Below are 25128 nucleotides of genomic sequence, written 5' to 3' on the forward strand. Positions count from 1 at the left end.
CCAAATATTTCCATTGATGTCTTCAGTTTTTTATCCCTCCTGTAATGCCTATAGTCTAATATGTCTGTTTTCCTAAGGAGAACACTTGAATAGTTGGCGAGGGGTCATTTGAGGAAGACTGAGGCTATTTTGTACAATGAAACAGGGTTGTGATCTGAAGATAACACTTTCCTGAAATATATTGAAAAAATATCCAAATGATGGCAAAACTGGTCCATGTGTCTTATTTCTTAACAAAATACTTATTGATTATTAAGAACATTAAGTTTGAGGTAAAATGATCCTGCAGTGGAAATCAATCTCTGCAATATATTAGTTTCATTAAATATAAAATAATATTAATTGTAGACCTCAGTTCATATGAGTTTTAGAGATATAGGATATCCCAATCAGATAAGCAGTGGAGCACGGTAAGTCATAAACTGTGTGCTCAAATCTGGGCACTGCCATTTCAGATCTAAATAGTGACCTTGGGTATGATTTTGAAGGATTCTATGTTTTCATTTTCTTATTATAAAATGAGATAAATAATTGTACCTATACCTCATATGATTTTTTAAACATACAATGAATTAACATAAGTAAAGTGCTTAGAATAATAAGCACTCTGTAAATGTTGGGTACAAATAGTAGCATTGTATCTGTCACCTAATAAGCACCAAAAATATTAGTTATCCTTAGTGAGTTTTCTGCCTACAGTCAATGACATCTTAAAACAATAAACTATACCAGAAAGGGCTGAAATGAAACAGTTTCTCTTCTTATCAGACCTTAACTTTAGAATTACTTGTCTGCTATGGTCTGTTCTGATAACTTCATCGGACTTCTTCATCAAGCCTAGACGGTTTCTTCTGGATTTTAACTATTGCGCATGAACTTAACATCTTGCCTAGAAAGTCAATGATTTATTTATATATGAATATTTCCACTATTTACTAGTTTTTGTTACTTAATCTCTCCAAGATCGCTTCTGGCAAGAAGTCTCCCAGTAAATATTACAAAAATAGTTTGCATTTATGTAGACCTTATCCATATGTGTCAAGTGCTTCTCTATTCATGAGGTGAGGTCAGTAAGGTAGACTGTTTTCAAAGTCATGGTTTACAATAAAATTTTATGTTGCTTGATGGATAGCCTTATCAAGGCTTCTTGTAGGAATGATGAAAATATAAAAGTAAAAGGAAACAACCTGAGAAGGCTATGTTTTGAGGCTGTGAAGGTTAAGAAAGTGTTTGTATTGTCTTGCAATTTTCCAGATTATAAAATGTAAGTTCAGTGAAATTCAGTGGCAAACTCAAAAGAGGCAGAGTTGAATTTTGGATACATGTCTGCTCACCTGGGCTTGTTATACTGCAGTGCTCATATTTGTCCTAGGTCCTTGGATATCTCTGCTCTGATGAGACAAGCATAGGAGTGAAATGTTAGGCCTGATAATGCACATGCTTATAATGATTCCCAAATTTGTGGGTAAATAAGGTTGGTTCAAAATTTTTGGGTGTACTTTGAAAATTTGAATTAAGTTCCATGGAAAGGAAACCTAAAAGAAATAATGATTAGTGATAAAAGAAAATACACAACTCATTTATATAACACTTTGCAGTTTATAAATCACTTTCTCAACCATCATCCGAATTGAATGTATTTCTTTACATAGCTGTGAAAGTTGCATTATTTAGAAGTCAAAACATTTCAAAATACTTGAAGGTTTATAGTTAACATGATTAATAGGTACTGTAGTGAGAAAATATTTATTCATGCATGTTTTAGTTCATTATTGATACTGTTCACAGAGGAGAAAAAGTAGAAACTACTTGGAATGACAGCCTAATATTGGAGCACATGAAACTGGAAGAATCCTTCTAGGTACCCATTCACTTAGCCTATTTCCATGTATTTGATGTTTTGAATGTGAAAGGGTCAAGTATGAATTGGCAGGGGGTGGGAAGGAATATGGAAAGATGACAGGAGGGAAGCAAGAAGTTATTGATGGAGTAGTGCTGTGTATTCTCAAGGTGGGGCTTAAGAAAACAAGTTTATCATTCTTTTCCCTTTTCTATTCTGCAGTTTCTTGACATTCAAAAGAGTATGTCACCAATGGTTCTTTCTTGTGATGTACATTCTCAAACTTTGACTCTGTGACTATCACAGCCCTTCACCTAGAGAGTGCCAATTATCATTATTCTGGGCAATGGGGGAAATCATATTAGCTACTTTATCATAGAATCAGTGGAGAAAAGGGTCTTTTAAATGTCACCTTTCTCCCTGAACACATTCTCTTCTGTTCTTTTCTTCTCTCTTTTCTTTCATCTTTCTTGACCTCTGCTCCACACGTATTCTATTTCTTTATGATCAAAATTAAGGGGGACATTTAGTTGAAGTGCACAACTCTGAAAATAATTTGTTCATCCTTGACATCTTTCTTACACATTTGCAAAGGTTTTAATATTTCTTTTTTTTTTTTTTTTTTTGAGACGGAGTCTTGCTCTGTCGCCCAGGCTGGAGTGCAGTGGCCGGATCTCAGCTCACTGCAAGCTCTGCCTCCCGGGTTTACGCCATTCTCCTGCCTCGGCCTCCCGAGTAGCTGGGACTACAGGCGCCCGCCACCTCGCCCGGCTAGTTTTTTTGTATTTTTTAGTAGAGACGGGGTTTCACCGTGTTCGCCAGAATGGTCTCGATCTCCTGACCTCGTGATCCGCCCGCCTCGGCCTCCCAAAGTGCTGGGATTACAGGCTTGAGCCACCGCGCCCGGCCAGGTTTTAATATTTCACACTTCCTGCATTTGATCCTCACTTCCAAGCATATGTTATGGCATGATTACTATGCATTTATTAATTCATTTTATCTTTATTACTACTTCGTTTTTTTTTCTATTGACATGAATTTGATGACACATTTAGTGACTTGTTCAAGACTACCATGTTAGTAGTAGTGGATACCTGAAGAGTGTTGGAGTTAGGATCATGACTACTAAGAAAAATCCAATAAGACTAAGTTTCCTTATGTTAAGCTAAGCAGCAAGAACAGAGAGGCCATCTCTCCACTGGTGGAAAACTGGACTACAAAATGCTATTGATCTATCATTAGCCTTTGTAGCCTGTTGCAGTGACAGAGACACCTAGCTATAGCCCAGGGGCATGAACTGTGTTGCTCATGGTGAATAAGCTGACCATGGGCAACAGGTCAGCAAGGGGTTTTCTAGTTCAAGTAAGTATAAGGAGAAGCTATCATCAGTAATATTAGCATCTTGTTGGTTATATTAAATGACTGGATTTAATGCAATAAAAAGTCAAATTCAATGTATCAAACTCATTCTAGAGAAACACAGATTCATGCCTCTTAGAAAATAATTTTAATTGCAAACTAATACATGCTTATTAAAAAATTGAATATTACCAAGTTTGTAACAGTGAGTTTTCTCTTTCTCTCACCAAATCTCACTCCACAGAGGTAACTACAGTTGTAGATTTTGTGATTATTCTTCTAGATATTTTCTGTGCATTCATAAACACACAAACACACACACATATATATGTATTAGTAAGTATATATATTAGTAAGTATATATATATGTGTGTGTGTGAGAGTATACTAAACTTACTAATATGCAAACTTGCTTTTTCACTTAACATCTTATGAGTATTTTTATGTATACACACATATGTTTACCTATTTCACTTTAATTATTCTTCCCATTGATTCATTTCATCAATATACTATTGATGAACATGTAAATAACCTAGCTTTTATTGCTATTATTTCAAAGATGCAATAAACATCCCTCTACAACTACTTATTTTAATTCTGTGCATTTACCTGTAGGATGAATTCAGATAAGCAGAACTTGTGGTATAATGGTAATTCCCAATATCTTAAACATGTCCATGACTCCTTAAGACATTATTCTGGAGTTTAATTTGTGAAGCGGAAGCACACAATAACTGGTATTTTTATAATAAAGGTAATTTATTTAGCACCACAGCCAGACCAAACTTGCACCAAAAATGGTTTGGTTCTGTTTTCTCCTGGAGGTAAGACGTTCCACAGATCTTACATGGTGATTCTTGTCTCTGTGATACTAACAGAAAATAGTGTGTCCATCCAGGTCATGTGTATCTTAAAATTTCAACTATCCAAGAAGATGAGTGGTCAGCAATTGTGGTAGCTACAGTCATTTTTCCTCACTCAACAAAGTCCTAGACGCTTGTATCTTTGCAGCTTTGTGAATTATTTGAAAACTATGGTATCCCTGTCATCTTTTTCACAGACTTTATACCATGAACAGTGGATGTTTTTCTTACAATACATCATTTTACCCATTGAAATTATTGGTTTTATTTTCTCTTTCAGGGCAGGAGGTGGACTTTATGGTATTGACAGCATGCCAGATCTCCGCAGAAAAAAGACTTTGCCTATTGTCCGAGATGTGGTAAGTTACAACTGTTTACTTCTCTTTGATTGCATGTGTGATTTTTTTTTCTTGCTAAAATGTAATATCCTTCTCATTCACTGTCTAGTCTGTAAATATTTCATGGAATAAAAGTATATGAGGCCAGATGCTACCTGCTGTTATATTTATTATTATTTCTTTAAAATCTATTACTTGGAGGAAATAACTCAAACCTTTTGATAGCTTTTGATATAAGTGGAAATTATAATTAAGTTAATATGACCCTATAATTGGAGCAAAAAGAAATCACACAGCATGCCAAGCAAGTGAATAGGCTTTGATGTGTTTAGTGTTATGAATGACCAGAAGTTTAATTCACAACGCTCTTCACCTTAACACAGTGAACCTGAATACTTTATAAAGCAAGCAGATAACATTAATCAATTCTTTATTTTATTATATTAAAGTCAATTCTAGCTAAATTAATAAGCTCTTTTATTTAAAGAAAATCATGGTTCACTTTGGGAGGCCAAGGTGGGTGGATCACGAGGTCAGGAGATCAAGACCATCCTGGCTAACATGGTGAAACCCCGTCTCTACTAAAAATACAAAAAATTAGCCGGGCGTGGTGGCGGGCGCCTGTAGTCTCAGCTACTCGGGAGGCTGAGGCAGGAGAATGGCATGAACCCAGGAGGTGGAGCTTGCAGTGAGCCGAGATCGTGCCACTGCACTCCAGCCTGGGTGACAGAGTGAGACTACATCTCAAAAATAAAAATAAAAAATAAAAGAAAACCATGGTTTGCAAGTCATTAACATCATTATTACTTCTGATCATGACTCTGAATAAATCTGTTTCCTATATTGAAATATGCTGCCACCGCCTTGATAAATGGAAAGAATTGACCATGACCTGTATTAGATTGTAAAACAAAAAAAACATCATGAAAAAATGTCTCTTCTGTCATCCAAAATGTCTTCACATTTTATACGCCTATTTTTAATATTATATGTGATATGAAAAACGTATTTCCCCCATAAAAAAGTAAATTTTTTCAGCAACAATTACATAATTTTTTATATCAGTAATTTTTAATTTTGCTAAGAAAGGCTTCATCTGAAGGCCACCACTTTAGTTTTAAAATATAATCCTGACTGAAAAGGTCTTATACTGGAAAGTATAACATGTCAGTACATTTAGCTCAGATTTCTGTCCTTACTGTGTGGAAATAATTGCAAAGTGTTAGGCTAATTTAACATTGTTATACTCTTTTCCTACCTTTCATGTGTCTAACTATTTACACTTTGTTTCCTCTCACTTCTGGAATCTTCAGGCCATGGTAAGTGCTTTTCTATTTATTTAATATTTTACAGTCTTCTCAAACATACATTGCACTTACTCATGGGGTAAAAGAGGGCAAGATGGAGAAATGAAAAGACAGACATACAAGAATAAGTTTGTTCTACAAGAATTTAACATCCGGTTCATTTCTGAAAGAGAAAATTATGTATACAACAGGTGCAAACACAGACCAAAATAGGATACAAATGTAGTTTTAGGGAATATGTTTTTCAGAGATGAAAGATTTTCTTGGGTAAACTCTTGGAGGTAATTCTTCAAGGTAAATGTGGAGATGAGTGGAGAGTGACATTCTTACTCAGGTGTAGGCTGAATTTTATTTGAGTTAATGACTTTGCAACCCTGAGGAGATACGTATATAACCAGTTGGGTCTTGGGTGATCAAGAATGCACTATTCCACAATGATGTCCCTTTGCTCCTAATAGGATATCAGTTTTAATATTCCCATATGGAACTTCTGATTTCCAATGCTTGCTATAGCACTGCTGAGTTTCTTGTAATTCATATATTTTGGGTAGGAGTAGGTAGTGGTGGTTATGGTTTTATTTTATGTGGTAAGGAAACTAAAGGGACTTGACTCTTATTTAAGATCACCCAAGTTACCAGCATCAAGTGAAAAAAATGAATCTGGATATAACAATTCTTAGCAAATTAAATGGGCACTTAGAAAAAATATCTTGAATAGATATGGAAGAATATTCTGGGGAACTATGAACAACTCAAGAACCATCTAATACTAATTATGATTAAGGGCCATCACCAAAGTCAGGCTGGCTCTCTACCTACGGTTACGTATTCCGAATGAATATATCACAACCACCTTGGGGAATAAGAAAGTTTGAGAAGCCTCTTGCTAGCCTGAGGTGCTTGAGGGGGCTAGTCATCTTGAGGCTGGTCATCTTGCCTTTCTGGGCCTCACTTTCATCATCTATAAAATGTAGGGGCAGGGTTGATGAGCTGTGGGACCTTTCCAGTTTTAATATTGTATGAGTCCATATTCTTTGTGAATCGACTGATTATCAAAATGGCAGTTCCTTACTAACTAAAATATGAACAGCGATAGCTGACACTCTTGCGTTTTCACCTTCTGCTGAGCAGTATAAGCATGTCAACCTCCCTATGTATTAATAAGTCATCATTCTGTTTGTTTTAGACCCTGGCTGCCAGGAAATCTGGACTCTCCCTGGCTATGGTGATTAGGACATCCCTAAATAATGAGGAACTGGTAAGTACAATGTCCATTACTAACTAGATATTCCTCATAACCACAAGGGAGAAACCGTTCTGCTTGAGCTACTCATCTATGATGTTTAGTCCAGTGTTCCAGAAATAACTGGGAGCATGAGGAAAGCCTGACTTCAAACAAACTTCCTCAGGGCATCAGCCAATCATTTTCTTCTCCTCAAATACGCATGAACCTTCCTATCTTGACAAATGCTGTTCAATTCTAACATAGCTTCCCTGTTATTCTCCCTGTGGAAAAGTCCTACTGATTTTTTACATAGTTTAAGTTTTGCCTCTTTTACAAGGTTTTCCCCAAATATCTTCCTCCCTTCCAGCTGAATGATTAGTTTCCTCTTCGGGGCTTTTATAACTTTTTTTTTTTTTGGTGACGGAGTCTCGCTCTGTTGCCAGACTCGAGTGCAGTGACCCATCTTGGCTCTCTGCAACCTCTGCCTTATGGGTTAAAGTGATTCTTCTGCCTCAGCCTCCCTAGTAGCTGGGACTACAGGTGCATGCTACCAGCTAATTTTTGTATTTTTAGTAGAGATGGGGTTTCACCATGTTGGCCAGCATGGTCTCCATCTCTTGACCTTGTGATCTGCCTGCCTTGGCCTCCCAAAGTGCTGGGATTACAGGCATGAGCCACCGCACCCGGCCCTTTAATAGCATTTAATCATGACCTCCATATTGTCATATGTTTACAAGTGAAGTCAGCTTGGTATGAGTCCCATCTGTGCCACTTAATGAGAATTATTATCTCCCACAAGTTATGTTACTTCTTCAAGCCTGAGTTCTCTCATCTACACAGTGAGGTGACAAGGAAACTGAGGGGATTAAAGAAGTAGATATATGCTTAACATTCAGCATAGCTTAACAATTAGTAAATATAGTAAACAATACGTATGAGCTTCTGTTTTATTATTTTTATTACAACTATTTCGATTATTTTGCATACACCTTTTGTTTTAGACTCTGATATCCTTGAGGGTAGCACTGTAAGTTGTTTGTTGTTCTTGTTAAATGTTTCTACCACTATTGCTTAGCACACTGTCTGACATGAGGTAGATGTTTGTAAATTCTGATTGAATGAAAGAACAACGCTGACTAGAAGATGCAAGTAGGTTGTAATTATTTAGGTCAGGGATTCTTAAATTTGGCTCACTGGAACACTTGAGGGAGCTTTAAAACATACAGTGCTGGGGTCTCATTCTCAGTCACTCTGATTTAATTGGCTTCAGGTGAAGTTTGGGTCAAAGGGATTTTTTAAAAAATCTTTGTGTTTTGTGACTGGCATGTTCTGTTCCGGTAAATGTGTCTTGCACACTCTACTGGGGATTTACTTGAGACAATTTATCTGTGTCCCTCCCTACACTTGGAAACTGATATATCCTACCTCCCCAATTTTAGCAACTTTGTCATTCTTATAGAATAAAAATTCTGCCAAAAATATTATATTACTCATTTTGACTTTCTATAACTTAACATTTAAACACCATTTTTATGTCTATATTCCTCATTCCCTTCCTCCTTCTTTCTCTCATTGTCATCTTTCATCCAAATGTCAGTCTTTCCTGGGTTTTTCCATTAGCAAGCTCCCCTACCCAGTATGTATCAGTAAAACAAAGCATATTCATTTGACTCTCTGGAGGCTACAACAAGTTGATGCATTTTCTATTGTGCCACAGGAGAAAAAACGTAATTGCATTCTCAGATTATTATTCTTTCTTTCTCCTCATTCTTTTTATGTATTTGCTTTTTGCAGACAGAGTCTGGCTCTGTCATCCAAGCTGGAGTGCAGTGGTATGGTCATAGCTCACTGCAGTCTCAACCTCCAGAGCTCACATGATCCTCTGGCCTCTGCCTTCTGGGTAGTTGAGGCTACAGGCATGTGCTACCACACTCAGCTAGTATTTTTAATTTTAGTTTTTAGAGACAGGGTCTTGCTATGTTGCCCAGGCTGGTCTCAAACTCCTGGGCTCAAGCAATTCTTCCACCTCCCAAAGTGCTGGGATTATAGACGTAAGCCACCATGGCCCCCACTTCCTTATTCTTATCCATTAGGTTTATGTTGCCATGTAATATTTTGAGTATAATTTAGGCATAAGACAAAGCGGACATCCTCTGGTGTGGAGAAAGCTGCATATTGCTTGCTGAATCTCAAAACATCTAGTCGTTTTTTTGAGTAAATAATACACGCTGAAGAATTTTATTGATAAACTCCTACAGTGTTCCTTTCCTGTGTTTTAAAACATGGTATTTGATTTGTACTGTTTCCTTTGACATTAGTATTTGAACTAATTCCTTTCACAAGTTAACAGGAAAGCATAGAAATTAGTGGAATGTGGAATGCTACTGTATTTTCTGAGTCCTGAACAGAGAACATATCCTCAATTTAAGGTTAAATCAGCTATTGATCTGCTTTTCAACAACTTAGTAATATCACCTTTACTCCTTTAGTTTCAGAAGAACTCAGTAAAAAACTGCGTTGGTGTTGAATGGATGAACAGAATCCATCAGTTCCCTCTCAAATTCATAAAGCTCATTTCCCTGGGACTCATGTCTCAAAAAGTAAATGAACTATGACTTCTGTACAACAGGCATATTAAATGTCACTCTTGATGAGCTGTCACATTCAGTCATTACGCAGGCAACTAACATAAATGCTGGAGCAAATAATTTGCACTCCTTGGTGCTGAAAATCTTCCTAGGCACACTTGATATAAAAGCATAAAATATTTGCTTGTGTGTGAAGGGACATGGCTTGGTGATGTGGAAAACAACCAATGGTACCACTTCTATTTTAATTAAAGAAATGTACAGTTTGAAGCTCAGTCATCTCTTCCAAGGACAGAACAGAGTCTAATGCCTGATGCAGGATGACAGTGGGTCACCTAGCACTGCCTCCTCCGCTAACGCTCTGCTGGCCATGGGTGAAGCATCGCCAGTGCCTCCATCCATCACCAACTCCACCTTACCCACGAGGCGCTATTAGGACTGATCGAGAATCTCAGCTCAATAAGCTGTTAAGGATTATGATTTCAGAAAATTTCCATCTAGCTTCGTAACATAGGAAGGACCAACCAATCTAGTATCTAAATACCATTGCAGTAGTCTTCCTGGCACTCCACTATCCATCTCTGTGCTAGTTTCACAGACTGATAATTTCTTAGGTGTGAACCTGACAGTGGAGCAATCAAAGTAGATCCATTCGGTAATTCAATACATGCTTATCGACTGTCTGCTGTGTGTCGGGGGTTGTTTCAGACTGGAAATAAAGTAGGCAACAACTCAGCCAAAAATCTCTACTTTCATGAGGCTTACCAGACAGTGGGCGGAGGACTGAGATACTTAATTTTGTATCCACTGTTGCTACAAGTCACATGGAAGCTTCTAGTAGGCAAGAGCGTTTAAACCAAGATAGTCTCAGATGAGGTTTATGGGAAACCAGGTAGAGGGAGGAATGAAAATCACCAAGCATAAGAGGGATCCTGGAGCCCTGTTGGTTCTGTCTGGGTTGAAGGGCGTGTTGAGGCTGGCAGGCTTCTAGGAAGTGTCCATTCTCAGAAAGGGAAAGTTTGTCTAGGATTCAGACTTAGTGGAAGGGACTGGCAAGAACTAGATGAGAGGTAATCAGGAGATCAAACCTGAGCCCTATTTCCAGCCTGACACTAGAAAGATAAAATGGAAGGCGAAAGCTGCTCAGAACACCTCTCTGAGACTTCAACTTCAACCAGCGCTGTAGGCTTACAGCACGCCCAGGTACTTCAGACCCCTACTCAGGAGCAGGAACCCTTTCAGGCCACCTGGATAAGCTTCGAAGTGAAAGGGGCCTGAATTAGAATCTCCACTCCACCTCTCACTAGCTTTGACTACTTGTTTCTTCTCAATATTCTGCACCTTCCTGAGACGACTTTGCTTCATCAATAAAATGAAAGTAATAAAAGTTACCTCACAGTTTGTGAGAATTAAAAGAAATAGCTTATGTAGAAAGCCCTTTGTTTAGTCAAACCCTTCCCATTCCTCCTTTTCTCTTTATACAGTGGCTGGCATGGCAGGTGGCCATCAGCGCAGTAGGGCAGGAACTTGTGATCGGGTCTGCAGAATACGTGCTGAGTCTAATGCCTCCCTGCCCTCTTTGCACCTGAGGGTCAATTTCCTTTCCAGGAAGTACTGACATGGAAGCCAGTAATAATGACACCAAAATAAAAATTATTTCTTATCTACAAGTATTGCTATTGGTTCTGTTATTCTTCATAAGCGTGGACTTCGGCTTGAGATCCAATGTGGGTCCAGCTCCACAATTTACCTGCTGTGGGGCCTGGGGCAAGTTATGGAAATGTTCATGTCCTTGATTTTCTTATATGTTTACTAATTATATCATATTTTTGCATCTACTTTGCATCATAAGGTAAAAATGGCTATGTTTTTCTGTGTCCTTGAACAATTTTGGCATCAATATTAAACTAGCTTAATAAGATAAGCGGAGGAGATTTCTTTTTTTTCCTTCTCCTGGATGTTTTCTATAAAATAAGTTCTGTATCTTGAAGGACTAGCAAAGCTTGTCCTCCAAAACCACCTGGATATGGTAGTTATTTTGAGAGTAATTTTTTGACTATCGAAGCAACTTATTTAATATAGTGATTAGGTTCCTTAAGCATTCATTCTTGAGTTAGGCTAGACAATTTATACTTTTTTCAGTAAGTTGTCTTGTTTTTCTAAATTTTTGAATTTAATATCATCAAATTGTTTATATGATTATATCATAATTTATATAAAAATGCGTGCCATTTTATCCTATTATTATTTATTTGTATTTTCTCTCTGTTTTGTAAACTCAAAACTGCAGGAAATTTCTCTGATTTTGCTTTGTTGACTCCATATTATCTCCTTGTTTTTTACTTCATTTATTTATGCTCTTGGTCATTTTTAGATTTTTTTTCTATTCTTTGTATTCACCACAAAACTACTTTTCTAAGTTATAGAGTTGAACATATAGTTATTGATTTTAATGGTTCTTATTAACTATCCCATATACACAAAGTAATATTTGCAACATAAGTGGAGAAAATAAATAATAATAATAATCATCATCTAGCCATGTATCCATTTTTGAGGCATAAGTACGTACTAAAAGTTAATTTTGTTATTAACTATTTTTCACTACACAATTTCCCATGGTTCCCTGACTGACTTTGCTTGTTTACATAAAAGGACAGTAACATGGGATCTATTTATAGGAATGGTCAGCCCCTGCCTCACCTTTGTTTTATAAAATCCGAAACATTCTTCTTCTCTTTTTTTTCCTTTAACTTTTATTTTAAGTTCTGGGATACATGTGCATGATGTGCTGGGATACATGTGCAGGATGTGCTTGTTACACAGGTGTGCCATGGTGGTTTGCTGCTCAGATCAACCCATCACCTTGGTATTAAGCCCAGCATCTATTCATTAATGTTCCTGATACTCTCCCTCCTCCCACTCCCACTCCTGACAGACCCCATTGTGTGTCATTCCCCGCCACATGTCCGTGTGTTCTCATCCCTCAGCTCCCACTAGTAAGTGAGAACATGTGGGGCCTGGTTTTCTGTTCCTGCATTAATTTGCGGCGGATGATGGTTTCCAGCTGCATCCATGTCCCTACAAAGGACATAATCTCGTTCCTTTTTATGGCTGTATAGTATTTCATGGTATATATGTAGTACGTTTTCTTTATCCAGTCTATCACTGATGGACATTTGGGTTGATTCCATGTCTTTGCTATTGTGAATAGTGCTGCAATGAACATATACATGCATGTATCTTTACAACAGAATGATTTACATTCCTTTGGGTGTATACTCAGTAATGGGATTGCTGGGTCAAGTGGTATTTCTGCCTCTAGATCTCTGAGGAATCTGTCTTCTACAATGATTGAACTAATTTAATTCCCACCAACAGTGTAAAAGGATTCCTTTTTCTCTGCAACCATACCAGCATCTGTTGTTTCTTGACTTTTTAATGATTGCCATTCTGACTGGCGTGAGAAAGCATCTAATTGTGGTTTCAATTTGCATTTTTCTAATTATCAGTGATATTGAGCTTCTTTTCATGTTTTTCTGACTGCATAAGAGTCTTCTTTTGAGAAATTTATGTTCAAGTCCTTTGCCCACTTTTTAATGAGGTTTCTTTCTTTTTTTTTTTTTTCTTGTAAATTTGTTTAAGTTCCTTATAGAGCTTGGATATTAGACCTTTGTCAGACAGATAGATTGCAAAAATTTTCTCCATTCTGTAGGTTGCATGTTTGCTCTTATGTTAGTTTCTTTTGTTGCAGAGAAGCTATTTAGTTAAATTATATCCCATTTGTCAATTTCTGCTTTTGTTGCAATCGCTTTTGGCATTTTTGTCATGAAATCTTTGCCCATCACTGTGTCCTGAATGGTACTGCCTAGATTTTCTTCTAGAGTTTTTATAGTTTGGGGGCTTTATATTTAAGTCTTTAATCCATCCTGAGTTAATTTTTGTATATGATATAAGCAAGTGGTCCAGTTTCAGTTTTCTGCATATGGCTAGCCAGTTCTCTAGCACCACTTATTAAATAGGGAATCCTTTCCTCATTACTTGTTTTTGCCAGGTTTTGTCAGATGGTTGAAGGTGCATGGTCTTGTTTCTTATTTCTCTATTCAATTTCATTGGTCTATTTTTCTGTTCTTATACCAGTACCATGCTGTTTTGACTACTGTATCCTTGTAGTATAGTTCCAAGGTGGGTAGGGTGATGCCTACAACTTTGTTATTTTTACTTAGGATTGTCTTGGCTATTCAGGCTCTTTTTGGTCTCATACAAATTTTAAAATAGTTTCTTCTAATTCTGTGAAAAATGTTCATGGTAGTTTAATGGGAGTAGCATTGAATCTATAAATACTTTGGGCAGTATGGCCATTTTCACAATATTGATTCTTCCTATCCATGAGTATGGAATGTTTTTTTGATTTGTTTGTTTCCTTCTAATTTCCTTGAGAAGTAGTTTGTAGTTCTCCTTGAAGAGGTCTTTCCCTTCTTTTGTTAGTGTATCACTAGGTATTTTATTCTTTTTGTAGCAGTTGTGAATGGGAATTTGTTCATAACTTGACTCTGTGTCTGCCTGTTGTTGGTGTATAGAGATGCTAGTCATTTTTGCATGTTGATTTTGTATCCTCAGAGTTTACTGAAGTTACTGATAAACTTAAGCTTTTGGACTGAGACAATGGAATTTTCTAGATATAGGATGATATCCTCTGCAAAAATAATTTGACTTCCTCTCTTCCTATTTGAATATACTTTCTTTCTTTCTCTTGCCCAATATACCTGGCCAGAACTTCCAATACTATGTTGAATAGGAGTGGTAAGAGAGGGCATCCTTGTCTTATGCTGGTTTTAAACTCGTAAGAATGCAGTCTCCACCCCAAGTAGTAAGTATTAGACTTCCCACATTAAAATGGCTAAAGTTTCCCCCAGTGGAGAAATCCATATTATTTTTAGTTTCATGTATTTATCAAATTAATTATCTCATACCACCCACATCCCTTGTATACATTTTTATTGAAAGTTTGAATTGGGAAAAAAGAACATTTATAGTACATAAAAAATCTATCATATTTTGTTTTCAGATTATGTTCTGTGTCATAACAAAGGGCTTATGCTATATTGTGCTCTCCTTGAATTAAGGAATCATCTACGTTAGCATTGTTCTGCCCTCTTTCTTTGGACTCACCCCATAAGTTTCGTAGAACGATGTTAATTTATATCTGTTATAAAGCAATAGAAGTGAAAGAAAACTACTTACATTCTCACATAGATAGGAATATAACTTTTAGTCTTCGTTTGTACTTTCTGCTACAAAAAAAAATTACCTGAATAATTTTAGCTTCTACAGTCAATCAATCTTATAGGATGATTACTTAGATGAGCAATCAGCACTGAAATTATGTCTGTTTTTATGCTCAGGATTTTATCCAAGCATTGCTCTGTCTTCACGTTTATAACAAATTTCAAAAATCATATTGTACCTAATGTTTGCTCTGCAAAAATTCTGATGCTTTTGTCCAGAAACAATAACATTTGTACTTTACAGAAGAGCAAACATATTTTTTCTAAAAAGTATCCATCAAGTATATGAAAAATGCCTCAAAACAAGAAGTGTATTTTGTCTTGAAAGTATCAAAATGTGACATTTAGGGGGTATAGGAAACGTGTGGCTTACATAATCTCACGAGGAGGATTATTTCCTCCCCAGGATGAGGAGGAAAATAGAACTTCATAGGTTAGTCACTGGTTAACACAGAAAGGAAAAAGGAGAGAAATAATGTGGCAAATTGAAGCAGGCAAGCTTTGTTCCTGTTATAATTATTAACAGTTGGTAGATTAGAATATTGATGGTCTGAAAACACTAGTCATTGCTCTTGGCAGGAAGCCTGATTCCTTTATATCTCAGGCTCATTTTAGTTTCCTCAGGTAGTGATGAATAGAAAAGGCAATTCATTTCTTTCCAGTGTCCTAATTGTTCCAAAAGTGATGTATTAGTGCAACTTGCTTTAAATTTATTTGTTGGAGAAGAAAGTTCTAACAAAATATTTGCTAGGGTGTAGTCTACAGATTGTACTTGCCTACAAAGGCTTATCAGAATGTGAAAACATTCCTTACTCATTTCTACAGGTTAACAAGATGTCTATACACAGCAGAAAAATATTGCCTTCTTTGTTGGAATCACTTAAGCAATGTGAAAATAACGGGTTTTTTTTTTCTAATTGCAAGAGTATTACATCCTGTCTATACATATAAAAGAATACGGGAAGGATATGTATCAAATAATGCCTAACTTTAAAAGGCTAAATTGAATATTTTTATTATTTATATTAGTGCCTTTCTGTTTTATAAATTATTTTTGCAATGAGCATGCATTTTATTATAATCTTAAAATACGTATTTTTAGAAAAATACATTTTTGTTGTAGAACATTTGAAAAGTTGTAGAAGATTTGTAAAGTTTAGAAACATTTAAAATAGATTAGGAGCTGATGAGAACACATGGACACAGAGGGGAACAACACACACTGCAGCCTGTCGGAGGGTGGGGGTGGGAGGAGGGAGAGCAGCAGGGAGAATAGCTAATGGATGCTGGGCTTTATACCTGGGTGGTGGGACGATCTATGCAGCAAACCACCATGGCACATGTTTACTTATGTAACCTGCACATCCTGCACATGTACCCCTGTACTTAAAATAAAATTTAGAAATTTAAAAAATTAAATAGATTAGCAGCAAGTCACTCATTTTGCCATATCCCGCTGTCCTTGGGTCCTAATTCTAGTAACTAGGTTTTTACTTGTTCTAGGGACCTCCATATGTCTGATTCCAAGTAGTTTACCTAGGCCAGAGACCCTCTCCTGATAACATACTCAGTTCCATCCTTCAGCTCTTATCTATAGCTGATGATTAATCTGCCTGCCCTAAGTGTTACTTTTCTTTTTAATGGTTTTTCATCCCTTCAATCTGATTCCTAATGGTAAACTATAGACTTCATTTGCTTCCATCAATGGCAAATTTTGGGGTTTCCCCTTGTTTTCCTCTGCCATGCTTTTATTTAGTGCTTCTTGCTCTTTTCACCTTATTCCACACAAAAACCCACACTTTTTCCTTCTTATAATCTTATTTCATCTTGCCTGATTTTGCTGCCGAGAAAACAGCTTTCTCCAAGATGCATTATCACCCTGAAATACCAGAATCCCCTATTATGAGATTATTTGTATATGATTTTCCTACCTATTTCATGTTCCTAAACTATCAGCTCAGCATATACTTTGCTGAAAAAAGAATGGTTTTGTATGGCATTTATTTTAGAGTAGAGTAATTTTCAGCTTTGATAAACACATGCCCATACCCCCGAAAGTCAAGAGTGAAAAGGATTCATCATTCCCTAAAGTGTTAAGCCCTTATTAGAGGGGATATATACCCTCTGGTAGGTCGTCTAATGTTTAATGTTTTTCTCTAACTTTAATAACTTTTAAATATTGGCATTTATTTCAGTGCCCCACTCAATTGCTTTTCAATGGGCTGTCTAGTAAATGTTTCATGTTTCTTATTTTCAGAAATTAGCTTCACTCTCCCTTTGCAAGAAATGAATTATGGCTCCTTAGCCAAACCAAACAAAACATTTTAATGAAATCTGCTCGGCTGTTTATTCAGAACTTTTACTTGTTTTCCTCCAGTCTGTTTAATTTTTTAGCAGGGTTATTTATTTTTATTACTCCTACTATAACCTATGGACTTAGAGTACTGACTATATATCACTCGACTTCAGTAAAAGCAAAGTGGACATAGGGAATAAGATCATATATATTAATCATTTACTTAATCTTGAAATATATGAATAAGTTCATGTTCAAAAACAACCTTATTCCCAACTCTACTTTCTTCATTTATGTAAGGTACATTACTTACTTTTCTGGTGTTCATTGGCAGACTCTGTTTTATTCCCACTCAGTATTCCATGTAATTAAAATATTTTATTATTCTATTGTTATTATTTTTTTCCGTTAAAACAAATGAGTTGCCTGATGCAACTGCAAGTATATAAATTAATTCCCTTCCTAATTTTTCTTCTAGACCACAAATGCTACATTACACACACAAACACACACACAGCCCCTCAGCCCAATTAGAACAGGAGACTCTGTCTGTGGGTAGCTAATGAAAAATCTGTTATGCCAAGGATTATTTCATTTGTTTTAATGATAGTGAAGATACTCGCTATGCTAGGTATTAAAGAGGAGGCAAAGGTGAATAATACATGCTTCTAATTCTCAAAGAACTCTTAACAGTTCTTTGTAAGACATCTTCATTATAAAATGAAGCCAGGAGATTTACTTGTTTCAGACACTCTTTATTGAAAGGTGATGGATCCAGTTGTTCTATCTGAATAAACTCTAATATTAGGGTCTTCCACTTGAGTGATGCCCGAATTTGACCATACTGCTGCTCTGTAGACTCACTTGAAGTATAAAGAGCTCTGGATTGACCAGTCCCTTATCTAATAGCAAGGATGGATCTAACCATTCAAAATTAGAAACATTCTTACTGAGGCTTCATTCCCTGGTAGGGGACCTCCCAGTACCATTACCAAACATATTCTGGGAAAACACAGAGTGAGAGTAATGTAATAATAAAGGGAAATATGCTGTTACCATACTGTGGAATTGAAAGTTAGTCATTTCAACACTGTGGGAAAATATTCTGAAATGAGATTTGAGGATAATTAATGCAAAATATAAATGCTTCCCTTCTAGTATGACTTATCCGCTGGGCTCCTACAGGGTTTATGTAAATGTCCATTCATTCTGCATCAGGCAGTTGTGTGAAATTTTCTGTAAATGTAACCTCTGAGAGTGCTGGTCTTTCTCTCAGGAAGTCACCTGCTTTGTGGGATATGAGAAGCGTAGAAAAGGACTCATTTAACCAATTCTCTTTTCTATTGGCCTGTGTTTATTGTTGGTGGGTTTTTTTTTTTTAATCCAGCATCAATACTAAGTATTTATTTGGTGTTTTGAAGCCTATAGACTACTTCTGTTATCATTATACAATTTGATCTTCAAAGTAATAGCATTTAAAGCAGAGCAGAGGAGGAGAGTGAGTCTTTGAGCCCTTACATCTCTCTGTAGATTACAAGATTCATAAGTGGCAGAACGTTTATTCATTAAAAGAAATGTACCTCTACTGTGTTCCAGGGACAGTGATAAGCTGTTTAGGCACTAAAAAGGAAAACATGGAAGGCAGTTCCTGCTTATCGAGGCCCCTTTTAAGTATCACATGGTTGGGCCTAGGAGAACTCAGATCTCCCAGCTACTTGTCCAATAGATTTTTTTCACCTCACTTATCATTAGAGAGTCCTTCCATGTGCTATTAGAAACTATTTCCTTTTAAAATATAAATCATCATGGGAGAGTGCCTCATTTGACCTTATCTACTACTGATGCTTTCTTATGAATTAGGTGATAAGATCCTTCCCAGGTGATAGGTGCTGAAAGCAAATTTCCTGCAGATTGCATGACAGAAGCATTCCTTGGGGCTGAGGAGGGGTGAAGTATCAGGGAGGACAAGGGAGTCAGGAAATAACCACCTGGGTAGAAAGTAAAAGAGGTGTGGGGTTTATAGCAAAGCAGGGACTTAGACATCCTCAAGTCATTAGACCTGTGTGCTGCTGGGAAAGAAGCTGCAGACATTGGAGCCCAGTCCAGTCTGGAAGATTAGGGAGTTCTTTGTGTACAGATAACTGAATCAGGCCCTAAAACATTGAGAGAAGAATAAGTTAGCAGAGTTATTATGCTTACTGTCATGACTTGAATCAATGATCAAGGGGCTCTCTCAAAATAGCATTTTCAGAGAAAAGTGATAAAATGGTTCGTTTTACTATGAAACAATTCAAATCCATTGACTTGGCGGTACGCTGGTAACTTCTCTCATGTTCACAGAAAATGCACGTCTTCAAGAAGACCTTGCAGGCATTGATCTACCCTATGTCTTCTACCACCCCACACAATTTTGAGGTCTGGACAGCTACCACGCCCACCTACTGTTATGAGTGTGAAGGGCTCCTGTGGGGCATTGCAAGGCAAGGCATGAAGTGTCTGGAGTGTGGAGTGAAATGCCACGAAAAGTGTCAGGACCTGCTAAACGCTGACTGCTTGCAGAGTGAGTACTTGGTTTGGCTGACAAAGTGGTAGGCAGAGCCTGCCTTATTCCATCTGCTTCATGTTAAATCACTTCAACTCTTGCCGGTTGTCAACAAATCCTACCCGCTCCCCTCCCACCACTTACACAAAGACACACCATACTGTCCATCAAATCATAGTTGATGATGCAGTCTGACAGTGTTGAGCTAGGCGCTGTTAGAATCCTCAGGGTGAGTACCTGGAGTGAAATTGCACTCTCATCCAGTATAAACCTTCAAAGTGACTTCCTATCTATTTTCTTACTCATACATCATAATAGCTCCATGAGGTAAGTGGGAATATATAAAATCAGGTTCCCCAAACAGGGCTCAAGACATGCTCCTGCATTGGCAGCAACTGGAATTCTTTTTTGAGGCCTGTCTGGTGCCTGTCTGGCAGGATCCATGTCCTTCTACAGTTCCTGCACAGGCCTTGGAAATGGGATGTCTTGGGGTTGACTGTCAACAACAAATGTAACTTACCAGATATGTGACTTTGAGAAAATATTTTTACTTCTTGAGGCTTTATTTTTCTCCACTCTATGGGCAGAAATAACAAAATTTACCTTAGAAGGTTATTGGAAAGGCTAAATGTAATAGTCTCTGCTAAGAGCCTGGAACACGGTAGATGCTCAATAAATATTAATGACTTTCCATCCTTTCACACTCTTGAATGAGTACATGCCACATTGATTTTTATACGTTACCTTAAATTTTTTATTTCCAAAAAAATCCTTTATTTGCTACTTTAGATCTAGAAATGCTGATACATCACATTCTAAAATACACGTAATTGACTTTACATTACTCTATTTATTTGGTAGTATTGCTTAAAAATTGCCAAAAACTTGTATTTCAACATGATGTTCATTTGCAAATCATATTATTTTCACATCTAAATTTTGTGCCCTCTATTTATGGTTTATATGGATGTAGTCAATGTAAGATATGTAGATAGCTTGACACTGAAGGGAGGGGAAGAGGAAAATGTGAAAGATTAAATCAGAATTGCTGTCACAGCTGACTTGTAGTCACGATCATATACATTCTACAGTTTTCTCTACCTGATTAGTATTCTCCATACAAGATCAGATCAGATTGAGGCTATGTTAATGGTAACAGGTGCATTTTTTTAAGCAAAACAAGTGGTATTCTTTCTTTGAAAAATAAGAAGTATAGTTAAGAATAAATATTTTAAAGGAAGGGAGATTGACTTGATATTACTCATTGAATTTACATGCAAAATCTCATAATCCAATTAATATTCAGCCCAATTGTTTAAAAAGTGAATTGTGTACAGGTATCTTAAGAAATAAGCATATTAGGACAATGACATTTAAGAAAATAGAAAACACACTGTCATCTAAAAAAAAATGGCTTAAATTTCTTAGAGAAAAAATGATGCTGCTCATACCTAAGAAATGAATTCATTCTTCTAGTCTTTCAGAAAGGACAGATGCTAGCCATTCATTAAACTTTAGAAACATGTTCATAATCTATTTCCATTTCTCAAAACAACATTTATTATTTCATATTTGTTAAATTATGCAATTCAAAATTCTCTTTGCCGTTCATTAAAATGCACATGTAAATTGGAAGAATCAAAAATAGTGCAGAACAATGAAGGTGGATATGCATGTCCCAGGGAGGGTTTTTTTTTTTTTTTTTTTTGGTTAGGATTATTATTTTATTTATTTATTTTTTATTATACTTTAAGTTCTAAGGTACATGTGCACAATGTGCAGGTTTGTTACATATGTATACATGTGCCATGTTGGTGTGCTGCACCTATTAACTCGTCATTTATATTAGGTATATCTTCTAATGCTATCCCTCCCCTCTCCTCTCCCAACAATAGGACCCGGTGTGTGATGATCCAATTCCTGTGTCCAAGTGATCTCATTGTTCAATTCCCACCTATGAGTGAGAACATGCGGTGTTTGGTTTTCTGTTCTTGCGATAGTTTGCTGAGAATGATGATTTCCAGCTGCATCCATGTCCCTACAAAGGACACAAACTCATCCTTTTTTATGACTGCATACTATTCCATGGTGTGTATGTGCCACATTTTCCTTTTTTTTTTTTTTTTTTTTTTAGACACAGTCTCGCTCTGCCGCCCAGGCTGGAGTGCAGTGGCGTGATCTTGGCTCACTGCAAGCTCCACCTCCTGGGTTCATGCCATTCTCCTGCCTCAGCCTCCCGAGTAGCTGGGACTACAGGCACCCGCCACCTCGCCCGGCTAGTTTTTTTGTATTTTTTAGTAGAGACGGGGCCCACATTTTCTTAATCCAGTCTGTCACTGATGGACATTTGGGTTGATTCCAAGTCTTTGCTATTGTGAATAGTGCCACAATAAACATACAGGTGCATGTGTCTTTATAGCAGCATGACTTATAATCCTTTGGGTATATCCCCAGTAATGGGATGACTCGGTCAAATGGTATTTCTACTTCTAGATCCTTGAGGAATCGCCACACTGTTTTCCACAATGGTCGAACTAGTTTACAGTCCCATCAACAGTGTAAAAGTGTTCCTATTTCTCCACATCCTCTCCAGCACCTGTTGTTTCCTGATGTTTTAATGATTGCCATTCTAACTGGTGTGAGATGGTATCTCATTGTGGTTTTGATTTGCATTTCTCTGATGGCAAGTAATGATGAGCATTTTTTCATGTGTCTGTTGGCTGTATGAATGTCTTCTTTTGAGAAGTGTCTGTTCATATCCTTTGCCTACTTTTTGATGGGGTCGTTTGCTTTTTTCTTGTAAATTTGATTGAGTTCTTTATAGGTTCTGGATATTAGCCCTTTGTCAGATGAGTAGATTTCAAAAATTTTCTCCCATTCTGTAGGTTGCCTATTTACTCTGATGGTAGTTTCTTTGGCTGTGAAGAAGCTCTTTAGTTTAATTAGATCTCATTTGTCAATTATGGCTTTTGTTGACATTGCTTTTGGTGTTTTAGACATGAAGTCATTGCCCATGCCTATGTCCTGAATGGTATTACCTAGGTTTTCTTCTAGGGTTTTTATGGTTTTAGGTCTAACATTTAAGTCTCTAATCCATCTTGAATTAATTTTTGTATAAGGAGTAAGGAAATGATCCAGTTTTAGCTTTCTACTTGTGGCTAGCCAATTTTCCCAGCACCATTAATTAAATAGAGAATCCTTTCCCCATTTCTTGTTTTTCTCAGGTTTGTCAAAGATCAGATGGTTGTAGATGTGTGGTATTATTTCTGAGGGCTCTGTTCTGTTCCATTGGTCTATATCTCTGTTTTGGTATCAGTACCATGCTGTTTTGGTTACTGTAGCCTTGTAGTATAGTTTGAAGTCAGGTAGCGTGATGCCTCCAGCTTTGTTCTTTTGGCTTAGGATTGTCTTGGCAATGCAGGCGCTTTTTTGGTTCCATATGAACTTTAAAGCAGTTTTTTCCAATTCTGTGAAGAAAGTCATTAGTAGCTTAATGGGGATGGCATTGAATCTATAAATTACCTTTGGCACTATGGCCATTTTCACAATATTGATTCTTCCTATCCATGAGCATGGTATGTTCTTCCATTTGTTTGTGTCCTCTTTTATTTCACTGAGCAGTAATCTGTAGTTCTCCTTGAAGAGGTCCTTCACATCCCTTGTAAATTGGATTCCTAGGTATTTTATTCTATTTGAAGCTATTGTGAACGGGAGTTCAGTCATGATTTGGCTCTCTGTTTGTTACTGGTGTATAAGAATGCTTGTGATTTTTGCACATTGATTTTGTATCCTGAGACTTTGCTGAAGTTACTTATCAGCTTAAGGAGATTTTGGGCTAAGATGATGGGGTTTTCTAAATATACAATCAATCATGTCATCTGCAAAGAGGGACAATTTGACTTCTTCTTTTCCTAACTGAATACCCTTGATTTCTTTCTCTTGCCTGATTGCCCTAACCAGAACTTCCAACACTATGTTGAATAGGAGTGGTGAGAGAGGGCATCCCTGTCTTGTGCCAGTTTTCAAAGGCAATGCTTCCAGTTTCTGCCCATTCAGTATGATATTGGCTGTGGGTTTGTCATAAATAGCTCTTATTATTTTGTGGTACGTTCCATCAATACCGAATTTATTGAGAGTTTTTAACATGAAGGACTGTTGAATTTTGTCAAAGGCCTTTTCTGCATCTATTGAGATAATCATGTGGTTTTTGTCTTTGATTCTGTTTATATGCTGGATTATGTTTATTGATTTGCATATGTTGAACCAGCCTTGCATCCCAGGGATGAAACCCACTTAATCATGGTGGATAAGCTTTTTGATGTGCTTGATTCGGTTTGCCAGTATTTTATTGAGGATTTTTGCATCGATGTTCATCAGGGATATTGGTCTAAAATTCCCCTTTTTTGTTGTGTCTCTGTCAGGCTTTGGTATCAGGATGATGTTGGCCTCGTAAAATGAGTTAGGGGGGATTCCCTCTTTCTATTGATAGAAATAGTTTCAGAAGGAATGGTACGAGCTCCTCCTTGTGCCTCTGGCAGAATTCAGCTGTGAATCCATCTGGTCCTGGACTTTTTTTGGTTGGTAGGCTATTAATTATTGCTTCAATTTCAGAGCCTGCTATTGGTCTATTCAGGGAGTCAGCTTCTTCCTGGTTTAGTCTTGGGAGAGTGTAAGTGTCCAGGAAATTATCCATTTCTTCTAGATTTTCTAGTTTATTTGCATAGAGGTGTTTATAGTATTCTCTGATGGTAGTTTGTATTTCTGTGGGGTCGGTGGTGATATCCCCTTTATCATTTTTTATTGTGTCTATTTGATTCTTCTCTCTTTTCTTCTTTATTAGTCTTGCTAGCTGTCTGTCAATTTTGTTGATCTCTTCAAAAAACCAGCTCCTGGATTCATTGATTTTTTGGAGGGTTTTTTGTGTCTCTATCTCCTTCAGTTCTGCTCTGATCTTAGTTATTTCTTGCCTTCTGCTAGCTTTTGAATGTGTTTGCTCTTGCTTCTCTAGTTCTTTTAATTGTGATGTTACTTTGTCAATTTTAGATCTTTCCTGCTTTCTCTTGTGGGCATTTAGTGCTATAAATTTCCTTCTACACACTGCTTTAAATGTGCCCCAGAGATTCTGGTATGTTGTATCTTTGTTCTCATTGGTTTCAAAGAACATCTTTATTTGTGCCTTCATTTTGTTATGTACCCAGTAGTCATTCAGGAGCAGGTTGTTCAGTTTCCATGTAGTTGAGTGGTTTTGATTGAGTTTCTTAGTCCTGAGTTCTAGTTTGATTGCACTGTGGTCTAAGAGACAGTTTGTTATAATTTCTTTTTTTTTTTTTTACCTTTGCTGAGGAATGCTTTACTTCCAACTATGTGGTCATTTCATTATGTACCCAGCAGTCATTCAGGAGCAGGTTGTTCAGTTTCCATGTAGTCGAGCAGTTTTGATTGAGTTTCTTAGTCCTGAGTTCTAGTTTGATTGCACTGT

General features: G+C 36.9%; 1 protein-coding gene across 2 annotated transcripts; it reads left to right on the forward strand.

The window, feature by feature from the left end:
- Positions 1-3743: 3743 nt before the first annotated feature.
- LOC116273029 (protein unc-13 homolog C-like) lies at positions 3744-20478 on the forward strand. 2 transcript variants are annotated; one of them, XM_031661971.1, is made up of 4 exons: positions 3955-4424; positions 5717-5722; positions 6897-6968; positions 19448-20474. In XM_031661971.1, exons 1-4 carry the CDS (start codon positions 4236-4238, stop codon positions 19697-19699), a joined length of 519 nt encoding a protein of 172 aa, XP_031517831.1. In that variant the 5' UTR covers positions 3955-4235; the 3' UTR covers positions 19700-20474. The 2 variants fall into 2 exon arrangements, with proteins under 2 accessions (XP_031517832.1, XP_031517831.1); XM_031661972.1 differs by lacking the exon at positions 5717-5722 and having other exon boundaries at positions 3744-4424; positions 19448-20478.
- The last annotated feature ends 4650 nt before the right edge of the window (positions 20479-25128 follow it).

This window comes from Papio anubis, unplaced genomic scaffold, assembly GCF_008728515.1.
Source record: "Papio anubis isolate 15944 unplaced genomic scaffold, Panubis1.0 scaffold320, whole genome shotgun sequence".
Classification (NCBI taxonomy): Eukaryota; Metazoa; Chordata; class Mammalia; order Primates; family Cercopithecidae; genus Papio; species Papio anubis.

Excerpts from the sequence above, each read along its gene's own strand:
- LOC116273029 (XM_031661971.1), top strand. The coding sequence starts at position 4,236 with ATGGTATCCCTGTCATCTTTTTCACAGACTTTATACCATGAACAGTGG. Across the intron at positions 6,969-19,447 it reads CCCTAAATAATGAGGAACTG|AAAATGCACGTCTTCAAGAA; the intron begins GTAAGTACAATG and ends TCATGTTCACAG.